This window comes from Impatiens glandulifera, chromosome 1, assembly GCF_907164915.1.
Source record: "Impatiens glandulifera chromosome 1, dImpGla2.1, whole genome shotgun sequence".
NCBI classification, from domain to species: Eukaryota; Viridiplantae; Streptophyta; class Magnoliopsida; order Ericales; family Balsaminaceae; genus Impatiens; species Impatiens glandulifera.
Genome location: NC_061862.1, coordinates 81,758,006 through 81,781,468, shown reverse-complemented (window position 1 = coordinate 81,781,468; position 23,463 = coordinate 81,758,006). Strand labels below are relative to the sequence as shown.

Sequence of the window (23,463 nt, the reverse complement as noted above, 5' to 3'; positions counted from 1 at the left end):
AAATATACGTACATTTATATATTTTATTAATTTGATTTATTCATTCTCCTTATTATTATTCATACTAAAAATAAATAAACAAATTAATTAACTATTAACGCAAAAAATTAATAGATGAAAATAATAATTAATTAAATTAAAAAAATTTAATCATATTCATATTTAATTTCTTATTCTTATATATATATATATATATATATATATATATATATATATATATATATTTATTAATTTTTCCAAGTTATTACTTTTAAAAATATATAAATAAATAAATTAATTTAAATATATAAATATATAATTATAAATTAATATATAGAAAGAGAAATAAAATACAAATGAAGAAAAGAGAAAAATTATTAATAAAAAGATATTTTAAATTAAGCTTAGTCATCAATCTTAATCACCTTCACACGCTCATTCATTATACTTTAGTTACAAAATTTCCGCTTCCCCCATTGCTGCTTCGTCTATCATTACTCTAATTACTCTAATATTATCTGGTTATATAATTTTTATTAGTTTTTTATTTTAAAAAAACAAATGACCATAAATCAAGCAACACCATAACACAAATATTAGATACTTATCGCATTATGTGGGTTTAAGAAATTACAAGAAAAATATAGTTCATATGTCATTGATTGAATATGTTACCATGAACAAAAATTACAACAAATGGTATACGACGAGGGGTTGTTACCTCATCTGTATTTGCTATTATTCCTAGCCCAAAATGGTCAACTAATAAGGTGAATGATGAAAATTTGCTGGACAGATGCTGACTATTACGATGGAAAATGTTTATGGTTTTCTTATTTTCATTGTCGTCATTCTTATTAGTTAAATTAGCTTATGCTGGTAAAGTTATGCTCAAATCATTTATGATGTTCTTCTCTTGCCTATTATATATATTTATGATTCATTTTCCAAGGCTTAGCTGAAAATTTAACTTGAGAATTTGTGATAGAGAAAGAATTGAATATGTTTAATCTTGTCACAATTATGGATCATATTCTTCCTCCATCATTAAACACAAGCATCATTAAACACAAGCATGTTACGCCAAATTAATTATCTCATTCATATGGTCAGAAAACAATTTCACATTCACATATCTATAAACTTCATTTATTGCACACAATTCTTTATATAAAACTAGACACAATATATTATATTCAAATTGAATAATATGATTTGTAAATTCCACAAATTATATATTTAATAATATTATATAGGCTTACATGTCATATATAATATGACATAATGTTCTAAAAACCATACAATACAATAGTGTATATTTTGCAAAAGCAAAAATGACATGTTATATTATAAAAATATTATATATGGTACATGTCATATATAATATGACCTAATGGTCTAAAAACCATACAAAAATGTATATTTTGCAAAAATAAAAGTGACATGTTATACTATCAAAAAATAAGTACTACAAGTCTATTCTTTCTTAACTAGTCAAATGAGAAAGTCTTTCGATGAACAATAACATGTCGGCATCATCGGTCAAGGATGCAAATACGTCCACAAGTTGTGACTTAGCCGTGATAACAATAGTTGCGTCTATCCTATCAACTGGATCAAGAAGAAGTCGATAAATCATTTCACATACTTGCACTCTTTTCGTTGATAAATTATGGTAGTAACTCTGTTTAGTAACTAATGCAGCTAAATTCTCTGATGACTTTGTAAAATATTCTTTCATTGTGACATTAAGATCCTTCATATATTCTATCATAGGATCAGATTTACTTCTTTTACCTTTTCTTCCTTCTTACATATCACTGTTCTTGCATTAACTAATCCCAGTAGAGGTTCTTTTTCAGCATTTTGATTATCCATATCATCATTTCCAACTTCATTCTCTCTTGTTGGCATTGCTTCTGCAGGTCCTTCAGCAAATTTTCCAGTCGCTCTATCTTTTTCAAACACAATAGACCAATCATCATAAAATGGAAGAGGTTTGTCTCTCAGTCCATGTGCATTAAGACCAACCTAGTCAAAATAAAAATTATAAAATATAAAACTACACTAAAAAAATTAAATGAAATATTGACTAAAAATGATTTAACTTAACATGTCACTCCCAAACAACATCAGCATCACAAGTAATGATTTTGCCTATATCATTCCATTGAAATCTTGATAAAGTACGCATTCGTTCAACATCAGTGTATATATTTTTTTTTTCAAATCTTAATTTTTTAGTCAATATGTGGCGTAGGACGCACGTCAGTACAAAGTAACGCAACTATCATTTTGTCATACAAAACATTTAAATATCCTGATCGAAATGCGTTATTTGTCTTCATTCCTAAGTTTACAATATCTTTCAATGCTCCAATAAGAATTTGTCGTTCTTTGTCCATCCAACTTCTTCTACTAACAACCTTTATTTTCCCTCTTTAATTAATTTGATGAGATTATCCATACATAAACATTCATAACATAAAAGATAACATGAAACATAATAAAAATATATAGTATTAAACAAAATATAATATATTTTTTTCACTATAATCAAAACACATAGTATTAAATAAAACAGAATTTCAAGTTATAACATTCAAATATAAAAATTACACATAAACATTTATCTTCTACTCCCACTACTTCTTCTTGATCTCCCTTCAAGAAACATTGTCTTGGCTAACTCAATTCTCCATTGTGTCCAATCATCAGATATCTCTATAGCACTCACATTGTCTCTAATTTGAGGATTCAAGTGTTATAGAAGTTCTTCTGTTAGTAATTCTTCCATAGGATATATTGATATTTTCCTTCTTATATAATTATGTAATAGACAACATGAAATATAATTAAACGACATTATGTCTTAATTGGATAAAACATAGAGCTTCTTAGTACAACCCATCTAAGTTTGAGCAAACTAAATGCTCTTTCAATAACATATTTTGCAGTAGAATGCTTCATATTGAAAATTATTCAATTTAAAAGGTGATCATCCAACACTCCAAGATCCAAAATGATATTTATCACCTTTAAACGGTGCTAAAAATTCATCTTTGTTTGTGTATCTAGCATCTAGTAAGTAATAATAACATGTGTTAATGTAGATATCGATTAACATTTCTATTAAAATTTTGTAGTAGTATATAGTCATATATACTATATATATATATATATATATATATATATATATATATATATATATATTACCTCGAGGAATTTTTAAACTACAAATTATATTAATTGTAGTTTACTATCAGCAACAAAACCTTCTTAGAACTTTACTATCAGCAACAAAACCTTCTTAACCAAGTAACACATAAATGAACATCATATAATGAGAGCAAACTCCAAACATGTTTGTTGTAATTTGACCTTTTCGATTTATATATCTTGTTTTCACATCTTCTCTCACATTTATAGGAATATATGTTTCATCTAGAGTTCCTAAGTAATTCTATTTTATGCCTTTGTTTAGTTGGAGGTATACTATGTAGATATAGGATAATAATATGTACAGTAAAGTTAATGAGTGGTTTGGTTACAAAATTTTATATCTGTAGTATTTATAATATGTATAAATTATACCTCAAATGCTGTATAAAATTATAACTGATAGGAGTAGGTATAAATCTTACTAATTTTTACTTTCCATATTTAACCTTTGATATAAATTCTCTTTTCTTAATAAACCCTTCCATTTTTCATCTTTCATTTTATCTCTCTTCAACCTTTATCCGTTTCTTCTTCTTCAACCTAATGTGCAGATCTAAGATGAACATCTCAGAAAGTGAATCTCAAGATTAATCCTAAATCGAACGAAGAAGAGGCGGTGGTGTTTGAACGTCTTCATTTTCAACCTAATCAAACATAGATACAGTAGTGGTGAACGAAGTGAAGCTTTTGGAACCTAATTTGATAACGAGAATAATTGTTTTCTATCTACGCCAAGACACTTCACATCATCAAGTAAGCATGTTTTTACAGTATTTCTTTATATACTGAATAACATCTTCTTTTATTTGCTCAGAAATTAGAGATTTACAAAATTTTATACTTAGTTTAGATAATAGAGTACAAAACTAAGTTTTATATATTTAATTTTAGTTGAGTTTTACCCATACATCATTTCAAAAATGTTGATTCATAAAAGAACACAAGATGTTGAACTTTAGTATTATAGTATAGGTATTTGTAAATAGATGATACAGATTATGTAGTTCCATTATTGGATTAACTAATGATCTTTACAATATTTAACTATGTGTAATAGATAACTTTAGTATTACAGTCTCCAACTATGTGTAATAGATGTTGATCTTTATAAGAATAACTAAAATATGTGTAATAATTATGATCTTTATAGGTATTTGTAAATAGATGATATCTTTATAGGAGTAATTGATCTTTATAGTATCTAATTATTTATAATAGATAATTTTAGTCTTACAGACTCTAACTATGTGTAATAGATGTTAATTTTTATAGGAGTAACTGAAAATATATTAATAACTATATGATTTTTTTATAGGAGTCATTGTATTATCTTTATAGGAGTAACTTATGATCTTTATAAAGTAACTATATGATTTTTATAAGAGTACCTCTATGATCTTTATAAGAGTAACTATCATATATGTGTAATGATAATTACAACTACCTCCAACTATGTGTAACTACAGTCTCCAATTATATATAATAGATAACTTTAGTATTACAATCTTGAATTATGTGTAATAGATGCTAATCTTTATAGATAACTTTAATATCACGTTGTTTTTTTTAATAATATTATTTTTTAATTCTGACTAATAGATGGATGCTAGTGATGCTGAATATGACAATGATAAAGCAGATGATTATGACAATAATAATACCATGTATATAGTTTTTAAAACTATACAAAATGAACAAGAATTTTGTTGTTTGCTAAACATGGTTATGATATTTGCCTGTGAGAGATATCAATCTACTTTTCATTGTATTCCTTTATCTATCAATAATGCACAACTTAGAACAACCATAATAAATAGGATAGCAAAACACAACGATACTACATGTATTGACTTGTTAAAAATGGATAGAATGACTTTCCTTCGTTTATGCAACCTTATGGAAATGTCAGGATTATCTCACTCTAAAAGTGTGTCTTTAGAAGAAAAAATAGTTATATTTCTCTATATTCTAGCTCAACACATTAAGATAAGGAATGTTTCATTTGCATTTGTTCTTTCCAGATGGACTAGTTGGAGTCTATAATACTAAAATTATTTATTACACATAGTTAAATACTATAAAGATCAATTACTACTATAAAGATCATCATCTATTTACAAATACCTATAAAGATTATCATTATTACACATATTTTCAATTACCCTCATAAGGATCAACATCTATTACACATAATTGGAGACTGTAATACTAAAGTTATTTATTACACATAGTTAGATACTATAAAGATCAATTACTCTTATATATAAAGATCATCAACTAATCAATAATAGAACTACAGAATCTGTATCATCTATTTACAAATACTTATACTGTAATACTAAAGTTCAACATCTTGTGTTCTTTTATGTATCGACATTTCTGAAATTTGTATGGGTAAAACTCAACTCAAATTAAATATATCAAACTTAGTTTTGTGCACTATTATCTAAACTAAGTATTTTAAATTTTGTCGATCTCTAATTTCTGAGCAAATAAAAGAAGTTATTCAGTAAATAAAGAAATACTGTAAAAATATGTTTACCTAATGATGTGAGGAGTTTTGACGTAGATAAAAATCTGTTATTCTTCAGATTCGTTCTCAGATTAGGTTTAAAAAACGTTTAAAGATTGAAGAGAGATAAAATGAAAGATGAAAAATAGAAGAGTTTATTGAGAAAAGGAAATTTATATCTAAGGTTAAATATAAAAAATAAAAATTAGTAAGATTTATACTACTTTTATCAGTTATGATTTTATACAGCATTTGAAGTATAATTTATACCTATTATAAATACTATAGATATAAAATTTTGTAACCAAACAACTCATTAATTTTACTGCACATATTATTATCCTATATCTATATATATGTTATACCTCCAACTAAACAAATGAAAGCTAATGGTGAGATCATTCTGATGAAAATGCACCACAACGGTAAACAAAAAATGCGGAATTTAACCTTTGTTTGACAATACTTTCCCAAACCGTTTAAACCTGTGAGGAAGCTAACAAATAGGTATGCACAAATGCAATCAACACAAGCCCTAAAATAGTGAGTAACACACCAAGTAAGCACACACACAAATAACACATAATTTTAGCGTGGAAAACCCCTCAATGGGCAAAAAACCACGGGACACCTAGTGCCGCTTAAAATCCACTACCATCGGCAAGAGAGCAATACAAAAGTCTTCTCTAGACAATACTAGAGGCATACAAATTCATCACACCCTTGGAAACATGCATATCAAGGAATATGAAAAACAACCAAAGAACAAGAAAGGAAAAATATCACTGAAATAACTGTTACTATTCCAGCAACAAAACCCCGACCTCCGAACCTCAGAATCCGATCTCCACCGTCCAGAATGTTGGCCCAAAAGTTATGAAGCTTCTGTCTAGGACGATCCAACGATGAAAACTCCAGCGATCATCAAAACACAACTTGAAGTTTTTCTCTCTTTTCTTTCTTACTTTTTCTCTTTCTTTCTCTTGCTCTCAAATAAAATATATTAAGTGGGGTCCAAGATGAGCCTATTTTCTGGTCTTTTCCTCATAGACTATGGAAAACAAAAAAACCAACAAATCTCCCCCTTTTCTTGACTATGAGGATGAGTTCGCCATCCCAGCGATCGAACAACACACCTTCAACTTTTCCTTTGCCAATGCCTTTGTCAACATATCGGAACCATTATCATCGGTGTGAACTTTATCAAATTCAAACAACCCATCTTCAAGAGATTCTCTAATCCAATGATACCGCACATCAATATGTTTCGTTCTCTTATGAAACATGGAATTTTTAGCAAGGTGTTTTGCATTTTGATTATCACAAAGAACCACGTAGCGTTGTTGCTTGAAGCCAAGCTCCTGTAGAAATCTTTTCAACCACAATAGTTCTTTGCAAGCTTCCGTTGTTGCCATATACTCAGTCTTTGTTGTCGATAAGGCCACACACTTTTGCAATCTTGATTGCCATGAAACAGTTCCTCCTGCAAATGTCATCAAATATCTAGAAGTGGATTTCATGTTATCCTTATTTCTAGTCATATTAGAATCTGTGTATCCCATAAGCACCGCTTTTCATTTCCAGATGTGATACCCAGTTTAGAAGTACCGCGCAGATATCTGAGAATCCATTTAACTGCTTCCCAATGCTTCCTACCAGGATTTGATAGAGACCGACTAACAATACCAACTGTATGAGCTAAATCTGGCCTTGTACACACTATAACATACATCAAGCTACCAACCGCTGAGGCATATAGAACCTTATCCATATCTTTAATGTCCTCCATTGAAGTAGGAAAATCTTTACATGTTAGCTTAAAGTTGGTAGTAAGAGGAGAACTAGCCACTTTAACTTTGTCCATGTTTAACCTACAAAAGCACATTCTCAATGTATTGCTCTTGTGACATGTGCAACTTCTTGGCAGCTCTATCTCGAGTGAACCGTACCCCAAGAATTTGTTTCACTGGCCCAAGTCTTTCATTGCAAAAGACTTGCTCAACTGCTATTTCAACTTAGCAATTCTTCCCGCATTCTTGCCAACGATAAGCATGTCATCAACATAAAACAATAAAATGATGAAATCATCACCACCAAACCTCTGAAAGAAAATGCAATGATCTGAAGTAGTCTTTCGGTAACATTGCTCCCTCATAACAGACTCAAACTTCTTATACCACTGTCTCGATGCCTACTTCAACCCATATAGACTTTTATGAAGTCTACACACATAGTCTTCTTTACCTTCTACCTGAAACCCTTCAGGCTGCTCCATGTAAATTTCCTTATCCAATTCACTGTGAAGTAAAGCAGTCTTGACATCCATTTGCTCAACCTCAAGATCAAGACTAACCGCTAAAACAAGAACCACCCGAATAGAACCCATCTCACGACCGAAGAGAAAATCTCATCAAAATCAATACCCTTTTCTAGATGAATCATTTGACCACCAATCTAGCTTTGTATCTGGGTTGTGAGGTGAACTCATAGGTCTTCACCTTATAAACCCACTTGTTCTTCAATGCTCTCTTGCCTTTAAGCAACTTCACCAACTCATAAGTATTGTTCTTATACAAGGAATCCATTTCATCTTGCATAGCTTCATCCCATTCTTTTCTGTGCTCATCTTTTATAGTTTTTGCATAACACTTAGGCTCTCCCTCATCAGTGAGAAGAACATACTCATTTGCAGAATAACGTACAGAAGGATGACGATCTCTCGTAGACCGCCTGAGTGGAATACACGATGGCATGTCTCTGGTAACTATGGATGAACAACTTCATCTACATCTTGCTCTTGAGCATCAACATCATCAGCACCATGGTCATCAATAGGAACATCATCTTTAACTTATGTGTCAATATGTTGTAGAGGAACTAGACCCAAATCAATAAGATCATCACTATGTTGAGGTATTGTCTCTCTCTTCTCAACATCCTTCAAAATCTGATCTTCAATAAACACAACATCCCGGCTTCGAACAAGCTTCTTCTGAAATGGATCATAAAGCCTATACCCAAACTCATCATCGTTATAGCCGAGGAACGCGCAAAGCTTAGACTTCACATCAAGATTTGACCTTTCATCTTTGGGAATATGCACAAATACCTTGCATCCAAAGATTCGCAAGTGATTGTAAGAAACATCTTTGTCGCTCCAAACCTTGTTATGAACATCAAACTACAAAGGAACACAAGGGGTTAGATTAATAACATGTACATTCGTGTTCAACGCTTCACCCCAAAAGGAACGCGGCAACCCTGAATGTGAAAGCAAACATCTGACTCTCTCAATCAATGTTCTGTTCATCCGCTCTATTAAGCCATTCAACTACGGTGTCTTTGGAGGAGTCTTTTGATTCCGAATACCATGCTCTCTACAGTAAGCATCAAATGGCCCAATGTATTCACCTCCATTGTCTGTCTGAATACACTTGAGCTTTTTTTCAGTCTCTCTCTCAACTGAGGCATGAAACTGCTTAAACATATCTAAAACTTGATCTTTAGACTTCAAAGTATAAAACCATACCTTCCGGGAGTGGTCATTAATGAATGTGACAAAATATGAGCAACCACCAAGTGTTTTTGTCTTCATAGGACCACAAACATCGGAATGAACAAGATCAAGTATGTTCTCTCTTCTGTATGGAGGATAGCTCTTAAAGAAAACTCTGTTTTGTTTACTTGCAAGACAATGAGAACACCTCTTCAGCTTGACATCATTTACACTTGATAACACTTCCTTCTTTGACAATAAAACCATGCCTTTTTCACTCATATGGCCAAGTCTCATATGCCATATCTCAGTCATGTCAGCATTCTCCACAGCATTAACAATGCTTTTGGAGATCTTTGGTTGTGCCACATACAACTTTGAGCACCTTTTACCTCTTACCAAGATCAAAGAACTACAAGTGAGTTTCCACAAACCATTACCAAAGGTAGTTGTACCCATCATCATCAAGTAAACCTGTAGAAATCAAATTTAATCTCATATCTGGGACATGTTTTACATTTTGTAAAACCAACTCCATCCCAATATCAAATTTCAAACAAACTACTCCAATTCCAACAACCTTTGATAACCCACTATTACCCATCTTGACATCCCCAAAATTACTTAGAGTGTAAGATGAATAAAAATTTCTTCGTGATGTAACATGACACGAAGCTCCACTGTCAATAACCCAACTCTCCTCATCATGTGCAAAGTTCACCAAATTATCATCACGACAAACAAAGAAATCATTAGTAATAGTATTCACTTCAACCTTGTCACCGCCATCATCATCTTTCCTTTGATTGTTGTTTTGGTTGTTGTAGTTTTTCTTCTTGTTCTCTTTCTTTGCCTGTCTGTAGAACTTTAGTGTGTGCCCTTTTTTTACCACAATAGTAACACTCAACATTAACATACTTCCCTTTACTAGAGTTGCTAGTACCATGCTGATTTCCTTTGTTACCCAGACCTCTACTCTGACTTCTCCCCCGCCTTTCAAAGACCAAAACATCTAATTGTGAAAAGTAACTCTATGACTTTCTTCTCATCTCTTCATTCATAACACTGACCTTAGCCAATTCCATGGTGATAATACCATCCGGTGCAGAGTTGGACAAGGATGCCCTAAAAGTCTCCAAAGAATCCGGTAATATACCAAGTAGCCATAAACCTTGAATCTCATCATCAAACTTGATACACATTCCTAAAAGCTGATTCACAATGCCCTGAAATGCATTTAAGTGATCTGTAACAGGAGTGTCATCTTTGTACTGTAACTTGATCAATTGCTTAATCAAGAACAATTTATTGTTCCTAGTCTTCCGAGCATACAACTGTTCAAGTTTGTTCCACAAAGTACGAGCATGTGTCTCCCCAAAATATGATTCAGCACATTATCCTCCACCCATTGCCGAATATATCCACAAATCCGTCTATGAAAAATAGTCCATTCTGCATCAGTTTTATTCTCAGGTTTATTAGTAACAAAAACAGCTAAGTAATAATCTTTCACATATAGGAGATCTTCCATTTTTGCCTTCCAAACATGATAATTAGAACCATTCAAATTAATCATCCTACTTGTATTAGTTTCCATCATTCAAACAATTCAATTCACAAATAAGCAACCAAGGCTCTAATACCACTTTGATGGAAATGCACCACAACGGTAAACAAAGAAATGCGGAATTTAATCTTCGTTTGACAACACTTTCCCAAACCGTTTAAACCTGTGAGGAAGCTAACAAATAGGTATGCAAAAATGCAATCAACATAACCCCTAAAACAGTGAGTAACACACCAAGCAAGCACACACACAAACAACACATAATTTTAGCGTGGAAAACCCCTCAACGGGTAAAAAACCACAGGACACTTAGTGCCGCTTAAAATCCACTAACACCGGCAAGAGAGCAATACAAAAGGCTTCTCTAGATAATACTAGAGGCATACAAATTCATCATACCCTTGGAAACATGCACATCAAGGAATATGTAAAACAATCAAAGAACAAAAAAGGAAAATATCACTAAAATAACTGTGATTGGTCCGGCAACAAAACCCTGACCTCTGGATTTTATTTTACTATCCGACTCCAACGGGTATCTATATTTATATCTCCATTCCCGATGAATCCGATCCCCAACGGGTACCCCATTACCCGATTAAAGTATGAAATTAGATTTATTATTTTTTAAATATATTAAATATTAAAAAATATTATATTTTAATTAACACATTTAAATTAAAATAATTATAAATTAAATCTAATATTTTAATTAAAAAAATATCAATAAATATTTTATCTTTAAACAATAGACATTTAATCATTATATTAATACTACATTATTATATGAATTCATTAATATTATAAAAATATAAATAAACTTTAAATAGATATAACATACTACTTAACACAAACTCCAACATATTAAAAAAACATTAAAGCAGTTTTCTAAAAAAAATATATATAACTTTCTTTATAACAGTTTTCTAAAAAAAATATATATAACTTTCTTTATAGTAGAGTAAAAGTAACATAAAAATTGTCAGAAGAAAATACAAAATTGAGATGGAAAATTAAGTTAATAAATAAATATAAAATTATAAAAGTTAAAAAATAAATATAACTTTATTAAATAATAAATTACATTAAAATTAGTAATAAAAAAATTTAAAAATACAAAAGAAAATATTACTTATCTGCGTAATATGTGGTAGAGGTTGAAAAATATAATAATTTTTTTTTGTTATTAGAAAGGGCGGAGTATGATTTAAAATCTACTCAGGCTAATTTTTTATCACAATAATCAATATAACACTATAATAAAAGTTGAGTATGCATATTTATACTATTAAAGTTGTGATCTACAATTTTTTGAAATATAATATTTATCAATTGAATTTGAGTCTATAATTGAAGAATTATCAATTCTTGATTTAAAAATATATAATATTTTTTTATATCTCTTTAAATTTGACATTTAAAAAGTTGTTGAATTCAAGATTATCAGCTTGTATATATTAGATACTAAAAAAATTATCATCAAAATATTAAATAGTATAAAAACAATTCACATAGACACAAATATATATATATATATATAATATAATTATGCTTAATTTTCAAAGTGTCCAGATTGTCGGGTCGAGAGTTGTAGTTAATTTGGATATATATGTGAGAGTAAATTGATACTTGAGTCGGATTGTGGGTTGACTCGCCCATAAACTTAAAATTGTTATGTATGTTTTAAACTTGCAACATAACAAAAACAAATACAATCATTTAACCAAATGAGATTAAGATGTGGTTTTCCGAAAGATAATAGGCCGGTAATAATTGAAATTGGTTAAAAAATATAAATCAAATATTTAATTGACCAAAGTGTGAGGTCACGATGCTAAGTATTAAAAAATACGAATAAGATATTTGATAGATCAAAGTGAAAGGATAAGGTCACGAGATTAGAGGTTCATAGAAAAAAAAATATGTGATAAGATATGTAATAAAATGAGAGTGTTTTATTTTTTGTTTCAATATATTATTCATGATTTATTAAGAATTTTAAACATTGAATACATATTATTATATTTTTTAATTTATTTTGTTTATATTTTTATCCGTGTGCAAGAAAAATTTTCTAGTTGTTATAACACTACCAATATTAATAAAATTACAGATAAAACACATAATTCTAAAAATTATACAAATCTGATGAGATAATGAATTTTAATTTAGAACCAGTAATATATGAGAGAATAAATTCAATTTATAATCACAAAATACAACATTCTCTATGTTACTAGAAATTTTAGGGCCTTTTTTAGAAAATGAATTTTAATTTTTTAAATTAGGCCCGTTATTAAGATTATAAATTGAATATTTTATAGGTAGGATAATAATATACATTTTACCATTTTAGTGGTTGCCGGAATTCTTTTATTATTATATAATTTTTAACCGGACCAGTCCTCGGGAATGCTTGGTTAAGTCAGCTCACCCATTTATATTAGAAGTAATACGAATTTAGTTAAATTTATTAATTTTTTCAACCCATATTAATGTGTAGCTTAGTGGTTTAAGATAAAAAAAAACTTAACTTTATTGGTTATGGGTTCAAATTTCATCAAATAAATAATATTTATTTAACAATTTGTTTTAACTAAAATTAAGGCATCAAATTTCATTTTTCCACGTTTTTCTATATGGGATGGGGCAACCCAATTCTTGGGACCGGGTACTGATTGTTAATGGTTGGCCACTAAGCTCTTTTATTATTATATAATAAAGAGAAATAATTGAGTGAGGAAATTTACAAAGTGAATTTTGTTGAAAAAAAATAATAATTTTTTTCTCTATTCTCTCCTTATCCTGATGACACGGTCATTTACTCCCAAATTCTTTCTTTTCTATAGCTTCTTTCAAATAAAATATTTAAAGTACATTAGTATTAAAAAAAATGATGTCAAATTTGCCACATAATACCATTAATTTTGTTATCTTATTCATAATTAATTTGTATACATGACGTACCAAATTTGGACAATATTATATATATATATATATATATATTTAATTTATTTAAATAAATTCTAGCTGAAATTTAGTAAACCGACTCGACCGTTTTGGAGTAGCATTTCGGTCAATAAAATACTAAATCTTAAACCCTTATTCCTCAATTAGGTCATAATATCAACAAAAATGTCCGTTGCTTAGTTCACTAGTACCATCTATTGACAAACAATAGTCGATCGATCGATGTTTTGAACTATCGATCCTGGTTTCTTTCTTTCATAGTCGGTATGGGCGAAGTTCCATCTCTAGTCTCTCTTTGCATCGACGCAATCAAGAAATATGTTCTTCATGGTAACTTCAAATACGGCATACTGCTTCTTCAATAAAGGATCTAACTTCTTATTCCTCTAAATTCTCGCTGCAGAAGACGACCTTATTCCGAGTCTCTATGAAATTCCTTCTTATTTGTTTGATTGCCTGCTGGCCAAGTTACCTGCAGTTTCCCTTCAGAAAATACAGGAGGAGCTGTAAGCAGTATATATATATATATATTCGACTGTTTTCACCATTACTTGATAGTACTTAATTTGAATCATTAAACTCAACTGTTTTTGGATCAGTCCATGTGAAGACAAGGATGTGGACAGTGTTGAATCTGTTGATGTGGGCTTTAGAAATAAGAGGAAACGCAAAAGGTTGGCGAGAATTGTGCTTCTTTGTTCAGTGTTTTTGAACATGGTGATGAATGATAATTGATATGTCAGGTGTATGGACTTTGATGTATTGTGGAAGAAATTGTATGAATCACGTTGGCCTAATCATCATAGAAGGAAGACAAAAGTGGATTGGTTGGGAAGAAGTAGGGAGGAGCAAAGTGAGATGACCATGGACTGGCAGCAGATCTACTGGGAAAAACATTTGCAGAAGTACGTTTTTTTCTTAAGAAACGAGATTAGCCTACATGTTTAAACAAATTTTACGTCGTTTGAGCACAACGATGAAATCATTTACAAATAACTTATGCCCCTTATAATCCTATCAACTCCATTTGAAACCCAAAAACCCAAAATCCCAACAACCTATCAATTGTCCCATACATAAAAGTATAGAATTGATAATGGATATGGTTAATTTTATTATTTTCCACTATTAATTAGAGGTTGTTTCGTGTTGACTCAAACAGTTGCTTGGATGAAGCGGCAGCAATAGCTTTGATCCCTTCTTTTGATGGCTATGTGGGTGATATACCTGTTTCAGGTAGGTATGTTCGCAAGAGTTTTTCCTTCTCTTTTATTCACTTTATATGCAGAACCAAAATGTTGATCTCATTATTGATTCATTCTTCTATTGGGAACTAATGCAAAATGAATCTCATTCAATCATTGTTTTGTTGGTGTAGAATCCATTTTGAATGCAATTGGTTATGAATGCCCACTTGGTGTCTCACAGTGCAACTTTTCTAAGCTGTCTTACCATTGCCACAAATTTGGTGCATTTGCGAGGTAACTTCTGTAGGGTTGTTAGTTCACAGGTTTCATATTTTTTTTCTATTGCCTATCCTCATTGGGGGAAACATATATATGAAAAAACAAATTTAGAGGCAAAAGAGAATATGATAAAGACAGTTCCATTTAATGCTTGATTTCCATACATTGTTTTGAGTTTCCTACTTGTCCTTATTTTGTCTCTCTCAATGTCCTATTTGTCCTCATTTTTGTTTCTATTCCAAAAAAAAAAATTAAAAATTCTTTCAATAATTTTGCTTTTGTGCAGATACCTCAGTCTGCAAAATGTTCTTTGCAGCGAAGAAATTTGTGTAAGTCATGCCAAAGATGGAAAATATCATGTTTATGTTCAATGTTTGGAATGATATTATGCATAATGATTTTGGTTTATCTTTGAACATTGATAAATTTTGATTAGGAATCTTTCTGGACAAATAATGGCATGCTAGTCTCACATGTTATACCATTGGCCATTTAGTGTAATTATTTTATTTTATGTTATTTTGAGTTTGAGTATTGTAACCCCACTAAGATATTAAAGAATATGGTATATTTGGGAGCTTATTGGAATGGTTTGAAACCCAATTCTCCTCCAATATATTTTCCTTCTACGTGACCTATCACGAAGAGAGGAAAAGAAATTTCTTATGTGATGCTGCTAAGTAACTGATGGGTATGAATAAATTCAGCTCAATTCTGTAATTGCAGTTGTGAATAGTTCCTGTTCCAATAAAATGTCTATCCTTAGCACGAATGGTGAAAAAGAATAGAACATGTGTCCTCTTTAGGATGTTGCTATATGGGTGAATTTACACTGCTAGAGTTGAAGGAAACTACAAGAAAGAGATCTGTTATTATAATTAATTTAAAAGCTACTAGATAATTTTCCATGTTCTTTTATGCATCTATTTGCTTCTTTTGCAGAGTTTGTTAAACAACAGTAGACTGAAAGGTCTGGAGCTTTGGTGGATAAAGTCTAAGGAACATGTATGGTCTCACATTTTTTAAGTTACTCTTATTTTAAGATTGGTCGATCTGAACTAGAGCACCACGAAGAATGATAACTTACCTAATTATCCACATGCTTATGTGTCACATGTACCAGAGATACCCTAAGTAGCACGGATACTTTTGAATTTTTTTTTTGGAGTATCCTATACAGATACGGGTACAAATACCCAAGGGATGACACGTAAAGGACAGAGGGAAGATGACATGTGATATGAATCATTTTTTCATTAGATTAAAATATTAGAATATTACATTTTTCCATTTAACCATAAAGAAATATACTAATATCAGAAATGAATTACTAATTTACAAATTGTTAGTTTTTGTGTTTTAGCTTATTTTCAAATGCTATTGCTGCCAAATTCTGACAAATTTCTTAACTTAATAGATGGTTACACTATTGTGTACTATACACCCTCCTTTCTAAAGCAGCAGGACTCATTGATTTGCACACAATCTACATTATATAATAAGAACATTGTCATGTCGTAGCATTAAAATAAAAGTAGTAGTCACTTTAGTAAAATATACAGTGTAGTTTCTTAAGCCTGAAAACCTGTATTTTTTTCGTAATGCAAGCCCAACAAAACATATTAACCATGATTTTGCATTAGACATTGAGTGCATTTGGAAAATGAGGTAACTATCATCAAGCTACAACTCATTTGCATAAATCTCATACATATGTCATTATTTTAACATAATCAATTTCATAAATTCAAATAAAGTGTTCACATACAAGTAAATCTAGCTTACCTTGGCTGATTTTCAACCATTTTCCAATGAGCATATTTAAATTAGCCATCTCAGGTATGCTATCTTAATTTGTGAGAGCCCTTATTTTTACATGAACAAGTCAAATTAATTCGTTGTTGATTGGATATAAGCACTTTGTAAACTTCCCTATTGATTGAGGAATTGCTGATTTGTTTCATGTCTTGTGGATGTTCTTACACTTCTGACTTCTCGAAACCCCCCCTTCCACATGCTTAGTTTTCTCTATTTGCTTCACAATCTACTAGAAATGTAAGATTCTCCGGGTTGCCTCTTGTTACATGAAGTCTTTGTAGGTGCTTGTAGATGCCATGCCACTGAAATGGTCCAGTTAATTTTGTCTGTCATATATTCCCTTCATATTAGTTTTTTTCTATAGTATCCCCTTCTTATTAATTTTGTAAAGGAATAAATATTTTTAAAGACTGAGAAAGTAGGTGTGAAAAGGAAGATCAAATATACAACGGTGTTATCTAGTCCAATTATAACAAATATTTTCATTCGCTGCCATTAGATTTATATTTTTCCAGCTATTCATTTATCTTGTCAAGTTTTTTAAAGTTCCAGATAAGTATCAACAGTAGTCTTGTTCTGTTTATGCAATAGCTTCTGAATGTTGATTTGTGTAATAGACGATCTCAGGGCTTAGATGTCAATCCTACATATTAGCAATGAGGTTCCAACTTTTTATTGGGCATACATACAGGTCAATGGATTATGCAGACTTCTGAGACAGAACAACGAAACTCTAAAATCCATTGCACTTAGTCACTGCAAACTCTCTTCGAGTTTAGTAGATGAAATTTGTCTTTCTCTACTAAAAAAGGGTCTGCAAACGCATGGAATCAAGCATTTTGCAATTAAGTCATCAAGGTTTAGTGAATCAAACCAAACCTCGTCACCTCGGGGAATAGCTACATTTCTAGCTTCTGGAAGGTTTTGTTCCTTCTTTTTTGTACAATTTTATTGTATTTCATGTGTATTGTGTTTTCAGTGCTCTCTCTAGAAAACATGCATATTACCTAACCAAACAGTCTCTGCCTTGTTTCAGGTTGCTATCTTCCTTAACTTTCAGTGATGACCGACTTGGGCCTAATGACGCAGGAATGGTTCTCACCACGTTACTTGATGATTCTTCGAGAATAGTATCTCTTGACCTTTCAGAAAATAATGTGTGTCCATTTATTTACAGCTTCAGTTCTTATGCATTTAAAAACTAATACTAGATAAGTATCTTATTGAAATATTGCAGATAACTGGTTGGATGACTCATTTTAGATGTAGTTCAACAGTCTTGTCCAATCCGTCTCTGGAGATAGAAAAATCATTAAGTTTACTTTCTTTACTGAATCTAAGGTTTGTTTGTTTCTTCCTTTTTTTTGTGACCAGGTGTACTTCTTTAATATATAGTATGAATGTATATAGGAGTTCTCTAATTTGGTTGTTCATGTCAAGATGCCTGTGACTTTTGGGCATGCATATTATGTTTTTAACATTAGTGAGATTAATTTACTTCTCCACATGGCTGATGTGGTTCAAATGGCCTTGGATATCTTCTAGGAGCTTGTTTGATCTTGGGTTATTTGAAGAAATTTGGATTATGATTCAAAATCTTGTTTGATGAAAAGTATATTATTTTGGTTAAATTAAATATCTTTTTGTATTTAAAACTGAAATTTTATTATAAATGAAAGTAGGGGTATTTTGGTTCATGATTTGATTATTGAAAGAATATGTGATGTGATAAAGGATTATTTGGAAATAACCCAAGATCAAACAAGCTCTAGGCAACCACCACTTTATATTTCTTATAGCCCCGACACATTTCAAAAACACTATTTTTTCAGATTATTGTCAATTTATCTTCTCTGCTTGTTATTTAGGTGACAAGGGTATTTCTCTATTTCAGGGCATGCAATTTACATGGTAATGACATTAAGAATTTGCAGAATGCTCTATTCTATATGCCGAAATTGGAGACTCTTGATATAAGTGACAATCCTATTGAGGACCAAGGAATAAAGTCTGGTTAATTTGACATTCCACTTTTCTTTTCTTTTTTTTACGTGATTCTGGCTTTATTTTGACCTAATTAGTGTAATATCTTAGAAGGTTTATCTGACTCTCAGGAATTTAGTTCCGGTCCTGGTTGAGTTGTCAAAGAGACATTCTGGTATTGCCAATTTGAAAGTTGAAAATTGTGACCTTTCCTCAGAAGGAGTTGACGAACTTTTAACTGGCCTTTCAACCTTGAAGAGACCATTACAATCTCTCTCAATTAGGGAAAATGACTTAGGCAGGTCAGTAATTTTCTTAATTCCTCGAATCTTTTTATTCTTTTTACATAAGTGTACTGATTAAAATTGTAAAATAATCCAGACCAATTGGGAGATCTCTAGGCAAATTCTTGGGCATAGGTATTCAAGTACTTGATATTGAAGAAATTGGACTTGGCTCAAATGGCTTTCTAGAAGCAGTGGAAGAAATAAGAACAGATTTGAATCTTGTTTCTATCAACATAAGGTAAAAATGATAATCAATTTCCTTAAAAACCTGTATTGACTATTTAGTGAATATTTAAATGCTCACCAGTAATTTTGCACAGTAAAAATCGTGGTGGCATTGGGATGGTGATTTTCCTAAAAAAGCTCATTTCACGAGCACCACAACTAGCTATCGTCAAGGCTGGTTTCAACTTTATGCCTGTGGAATCCTTGTCAGAAATATGCTCCGCCATGAAAATTGCAAAAGGTATTATTATGCTTGAATCCAAGATTAAGAATTTATATATATGACCTATAGTAAACTTAAGGTTGGGTCTATTGCTTGGTCTAGATTGAGATATTTATTCAAACTGAAAGTTGAATGATCATCACATTGTAGAATTATTGGGTTCATTTAAATGATCTTTACACAATCCTGTATTTGATAGAATTAACTAAATCTACGAACTAAGCAAGGTGACTTTTATTTTATTTGAATAGGTAAACTTGAGCATGTTGATTTGACTGGAAACACTTGGTCTGATAAAGCATATGATATTTCGTTTCTGGATGAGTTTAGTATCAATGGAAAGTCTATTTTCATACTTCCATTGTTGGGGGGCGCCACATATGAACCTTATGATGATGAACCATAACATAGATGATGATGTTTAATCATTTTGTGTAGAATCAGTTTGTTATACCTGATTTATTCTTTTTGTATATCAATTATAATAGAATATAAACAGAAAATTATAATGTAATTTATCTTGGATGCATCTTTTAATCATATTACTCTATTTATTGTCTCATTTTTGTGGCTCATATCCCATTGCCTCCGGTTTAGTTTTAAAAAATCCAAGAAACTGTTTCTTTTGTAATGCGATCATTACTTGTTGCCGAGAATTTGTCATGTACATTAACCGTAACAATAATTGTTTTTCCATCCCAATTCATCTCCCCATTCAGGACATGAATCTATTGTTCTTCCATCCTAACTCTTTACCCATCTGCACTAAAAGATTCACTTTATATGTGTATTTTCGGATTGCAATGTTTTTTTTTTTTTCTGTTTCTTTCTTGTTCACGTTTGGAAAAGGGAGAAATACAATCAAAATTTAAATTTCTTGCAAATATTTTACAAATAATAGATTATTAAGACAAAAAAATAGAATGGAAATATAAATGACTCACACCATGGTTACATAAAAAATGTTTTCTGGAGCCAGATAATATACTCAGGATCTTTGTCTTCACATGTAGAACCCTTCAGGAACTCCCTCTTTCTTCTTGAACATGACCTTATCCTTGGCATTTTTGAAGTCTGGATGTGTGACCTAGAATCATGTGAGCATAAGATACCATTACAGAATTTACTTAAACTTGAGTTTACTAATTCAAGTTGTACTAATTTTATAGAAGTTTTCACTGTTTAATTGCCTTACCTTCATGCGTCTCTTAAAGCTAGCAAACCAGCTTCAGTACATATTGTCTTTATATCAGCTCCAAAAAACTCATCGTCACTGAAATATTCTTCTCTTTGTCTTGATGTCTCGAAGAGGAAATTCTATTTTCCTATCTATTCGACCAGGACGGACGGAGAAGGGTAGGATCTAAGGCTTTCGATTTTATTTGTAGCAAGAATCACTTTAACATCACCTCTGGAGTCAAAAACCATCCACAGCTGATTAAGCAATTCCAACATGCTTTCACAATGAGCATCATATCTGGTTGAAGCAACAACTACATTAATAATTGCAATTCATAAAGGTGATAAATATGGGGAAGGTGTACCTTTTAGTAACTACCAACAGCATCAATTCATCAATGAAACAATTGAAGGTGATAGATCATCCGCTACACGAAAAAATTCTCTGACCAGATTTGGACCATCCCCCAGATACTTTTGAATCAATTCACTTCCAACGTTGCATAAGAACGTAGCTGATGTAGAGTTTGCAACTGCCTGAAAAAGGTTTTGAGTGTTCCATCCAATCCATTTCGAAATTTCATGTTATTTATTGAAAGTGTTAACAAGGTGACAAATTTTAATTGTAATATGCAAAGGGTGATAATTTGACACAAAGATCCGTCATAATTTGGGGCCTAAAGATTTAAGATTCTTTTCAGATAAAATGAGATTGGGAAAGAGATTAAAGAAAAGAAAAAAAAAAGGCAAACAACTATTTATATGTAGAAATTAGATAAGAAATCTAGACATTTAGGTATTAAAAACAACTCCATGCATAGATGATCAAGGAATAGATGACCACATGTGAAATTTCATGTATCTGCTAACCCACATATATCATCTGCATATGATTCTAAAGGAGCCTTCTCTACTTTCATTACATACACCATAGGATCCACTTCAATCTTGTAGAAGACCAACAACAGAGAGAACCTAGGAACAGAACAATAAAAAAATGACTATGGATGATGAACATGCTTTTTTCTTCATTTTTTTGTTACAATAGTTTTTACAATATAGAGGGAGAGCTTACATTGTGTGCAGTGTCCATTACAACATGTTTTCACTTGATTATAAGATACGAGAATACGATACGTATATTATTAAAAATTATAATTATAAAATATATAATATATAAAATATATTAAGAGTTATTAATAACTTAATATGAATCTTACCTTTATCCCTATAATATATATATATTAAACCACTCGGCTAAATAGTATATACTAAATAAATGTGCTAAAATAGTAATTACTAAATACTAAATATAATTAATATTTAGGCTAAAATTAATATTTAACAGTTAAATATATGAATATAAGAGAACAGTGAAGCTATACAAGTTAGTAGTGGCTGTCCATCGATGAGCGTTGAAGATATGAGTAAGAGAGAGATAGAGTAGGGATGACAATGAGGGCGGTTCGGGCGGAAAATACATTTATCATCCCCGCCTCGTTTTAATTTTGAGGATTTTTATAATATTATACCCGCTCTGTTCGTTTTTTTTTGTTTCGAGAAATTCCACGAGGCACAGTTAATAATTTTTTTTTAAAAATAAATAAAAATTATACAATAAAATTATATAAACGAATTGATTAATATATTAAAATTTTATATTATTATAAAGAAATAACTTTAGTACTCTTATAAAATATAATAAATAAATATGTTAGTGATTTAATATATTTAATTATATTTATGGTGATCGTGGTGAAATCGGGGCGGGACAGGGGATACAAATACCATCCCTGCCCCATCCCCGTTCAGTTTCGGAGGAAAACCGTCCCAAATGGGGCAATTCAGTACGGTTTTCGCGGGACAGTTTCAAATTGTCATTCTTAGATAAGGAGGCTTCAGTCAAGAGGAAGAAATATTATGTTAGGATTAGTTTTATTTTCAAAATACATGTCCTCTTACCATTTTTATTTTTTTTAAATTACCCGAAACGTATTTAAAAATGTATCCAAGTCGTATTTAAATCGTATCGGATTGGTCAACCCCATAAAAAGTCAACGATACCTCTTTTGTCGATATTCAATACCCGTTTTACCGTATCCGACACTCAAAAAAAAATTTGGAATATCCTATCTAATAAGATAAAAGATAATTTTTGGTTTAAAATTATCTTTTATCTTATCAATTTCTCCCTTTTTGATTATTTTATTTAAAATTATCAAAACCAAGTAGAGATGCAAAAGATGGCCGGTTTCAAAAATAGCTTTATATATATGATAGATAACCGAAAATAATATATAGGAATACAAAGACAAGTGTAGGTAAAGGAAAGAGGTACCATTGAAGAGGTAAAGTCATCCGATACCATTGAAGAGGTACTACACCGAACTTACCTCTTAAAACCGCGAGCACAGTTACGAAAGCTAACCATACGCATCCGGAAGATTACGGCGAAGTTCGAAGAGGAAGCATCGGAGGAGGACACCTTAACACCGATGGTGTTGGAAAGGCTTGAAAAAGCCAAAGGAGACCTCAT

The 23,463-nt window shown here is 31.0% G+C and overlaps 1 protein-coding gene and 1 pseudogene across 3 annotated transcripts; one reads left to right on the top strand and one right to left on the bottom strand.

The window, feature by feature from the left end:
- The first annotated feature begins 13,917 nt into the window (after positions 1-13,917).
- LOC124919092 (NACHT, LRR and PYD domains-containing protein 13) lies at positions 13,918-20,316 on the top strand. Of its 3 annotated transcripts, XM_047459236.1 has the most exons (15): positions 13,921-14,252; positions 14,346-14,420; positions 14,490-14,651; positions 14,909-14,982; positions 15,125-15,227; positions 15,499-15,541; positions 16,155-16,217; positions 17,722-17,951; positions 18,067-18,187; positions 18,268-18,371; positions 18,925-19,038; positions 19,145-19,315; positions 19,395-19,538; positions 19,621-19,766; positions 20,000-20,316. In XM_047459236.1, the coding sequence occupies exons 3-15, from the start codon at positions 14,494-14,496 to the stop codon at positions 20,152-20,154; spliced, it is 1,626 nt and encodes a 541-aa protein (XP_047315192.1). In that variant the 5' UTR covers positions 13,921-14,252; positions 14,346-14,420; positions 14,490-14,493; the 3' UTR covers positions 20,155-20,316. The 3 variants fall into 3 exon arrangements, with proteins under 3 accessions (XP_047315194.1, XP_047315192.1, XP_047315193.1); XM_047459238.1 differs by lacking the exon at positions 20,000-20,316 and having other exon boundaries at positions 13,918-14,252; positions 19,608-19,746; XM_047459237.1 differs by lacking the exons at positions 13,921-14,252; positions 14,346-14,420 and having other exon boundaries at positions 14,511-14,651; positions 14,909-14,986.
- A 435-nt stretch (positions 20,317-20,751) lies between these two features.
- On the bottom strand, positions 20,752-23,463 carry LOC124934192 (annotated as a pseudogene).

Excerpts from the sequence above, each read along its gene's own strand:
- LOC124919092 (XM_047459236.1), top strand. The coding sequence starts at position 14,494 with ATGGACTTTGATGTATTGTGGAAGAAATTGTATGAATCACGTTGGCCT. Across the intron at positions 15,228-15,498 it reads AAATTTGGTGCATTTGCGAG|ATACCTCAGTCTGCAAAATG; the intron begins GTAACTTCTGTA and ends GCTTTTGTGCAG. Across the intron at positions 15,542-16,154 it reads TTTGCAGCGAAGAAATTTGT|AGTTTGTTAAACAACAGTAG; the intron begins GTAAGTCATGCC and ends CTTCTTTTGCAG.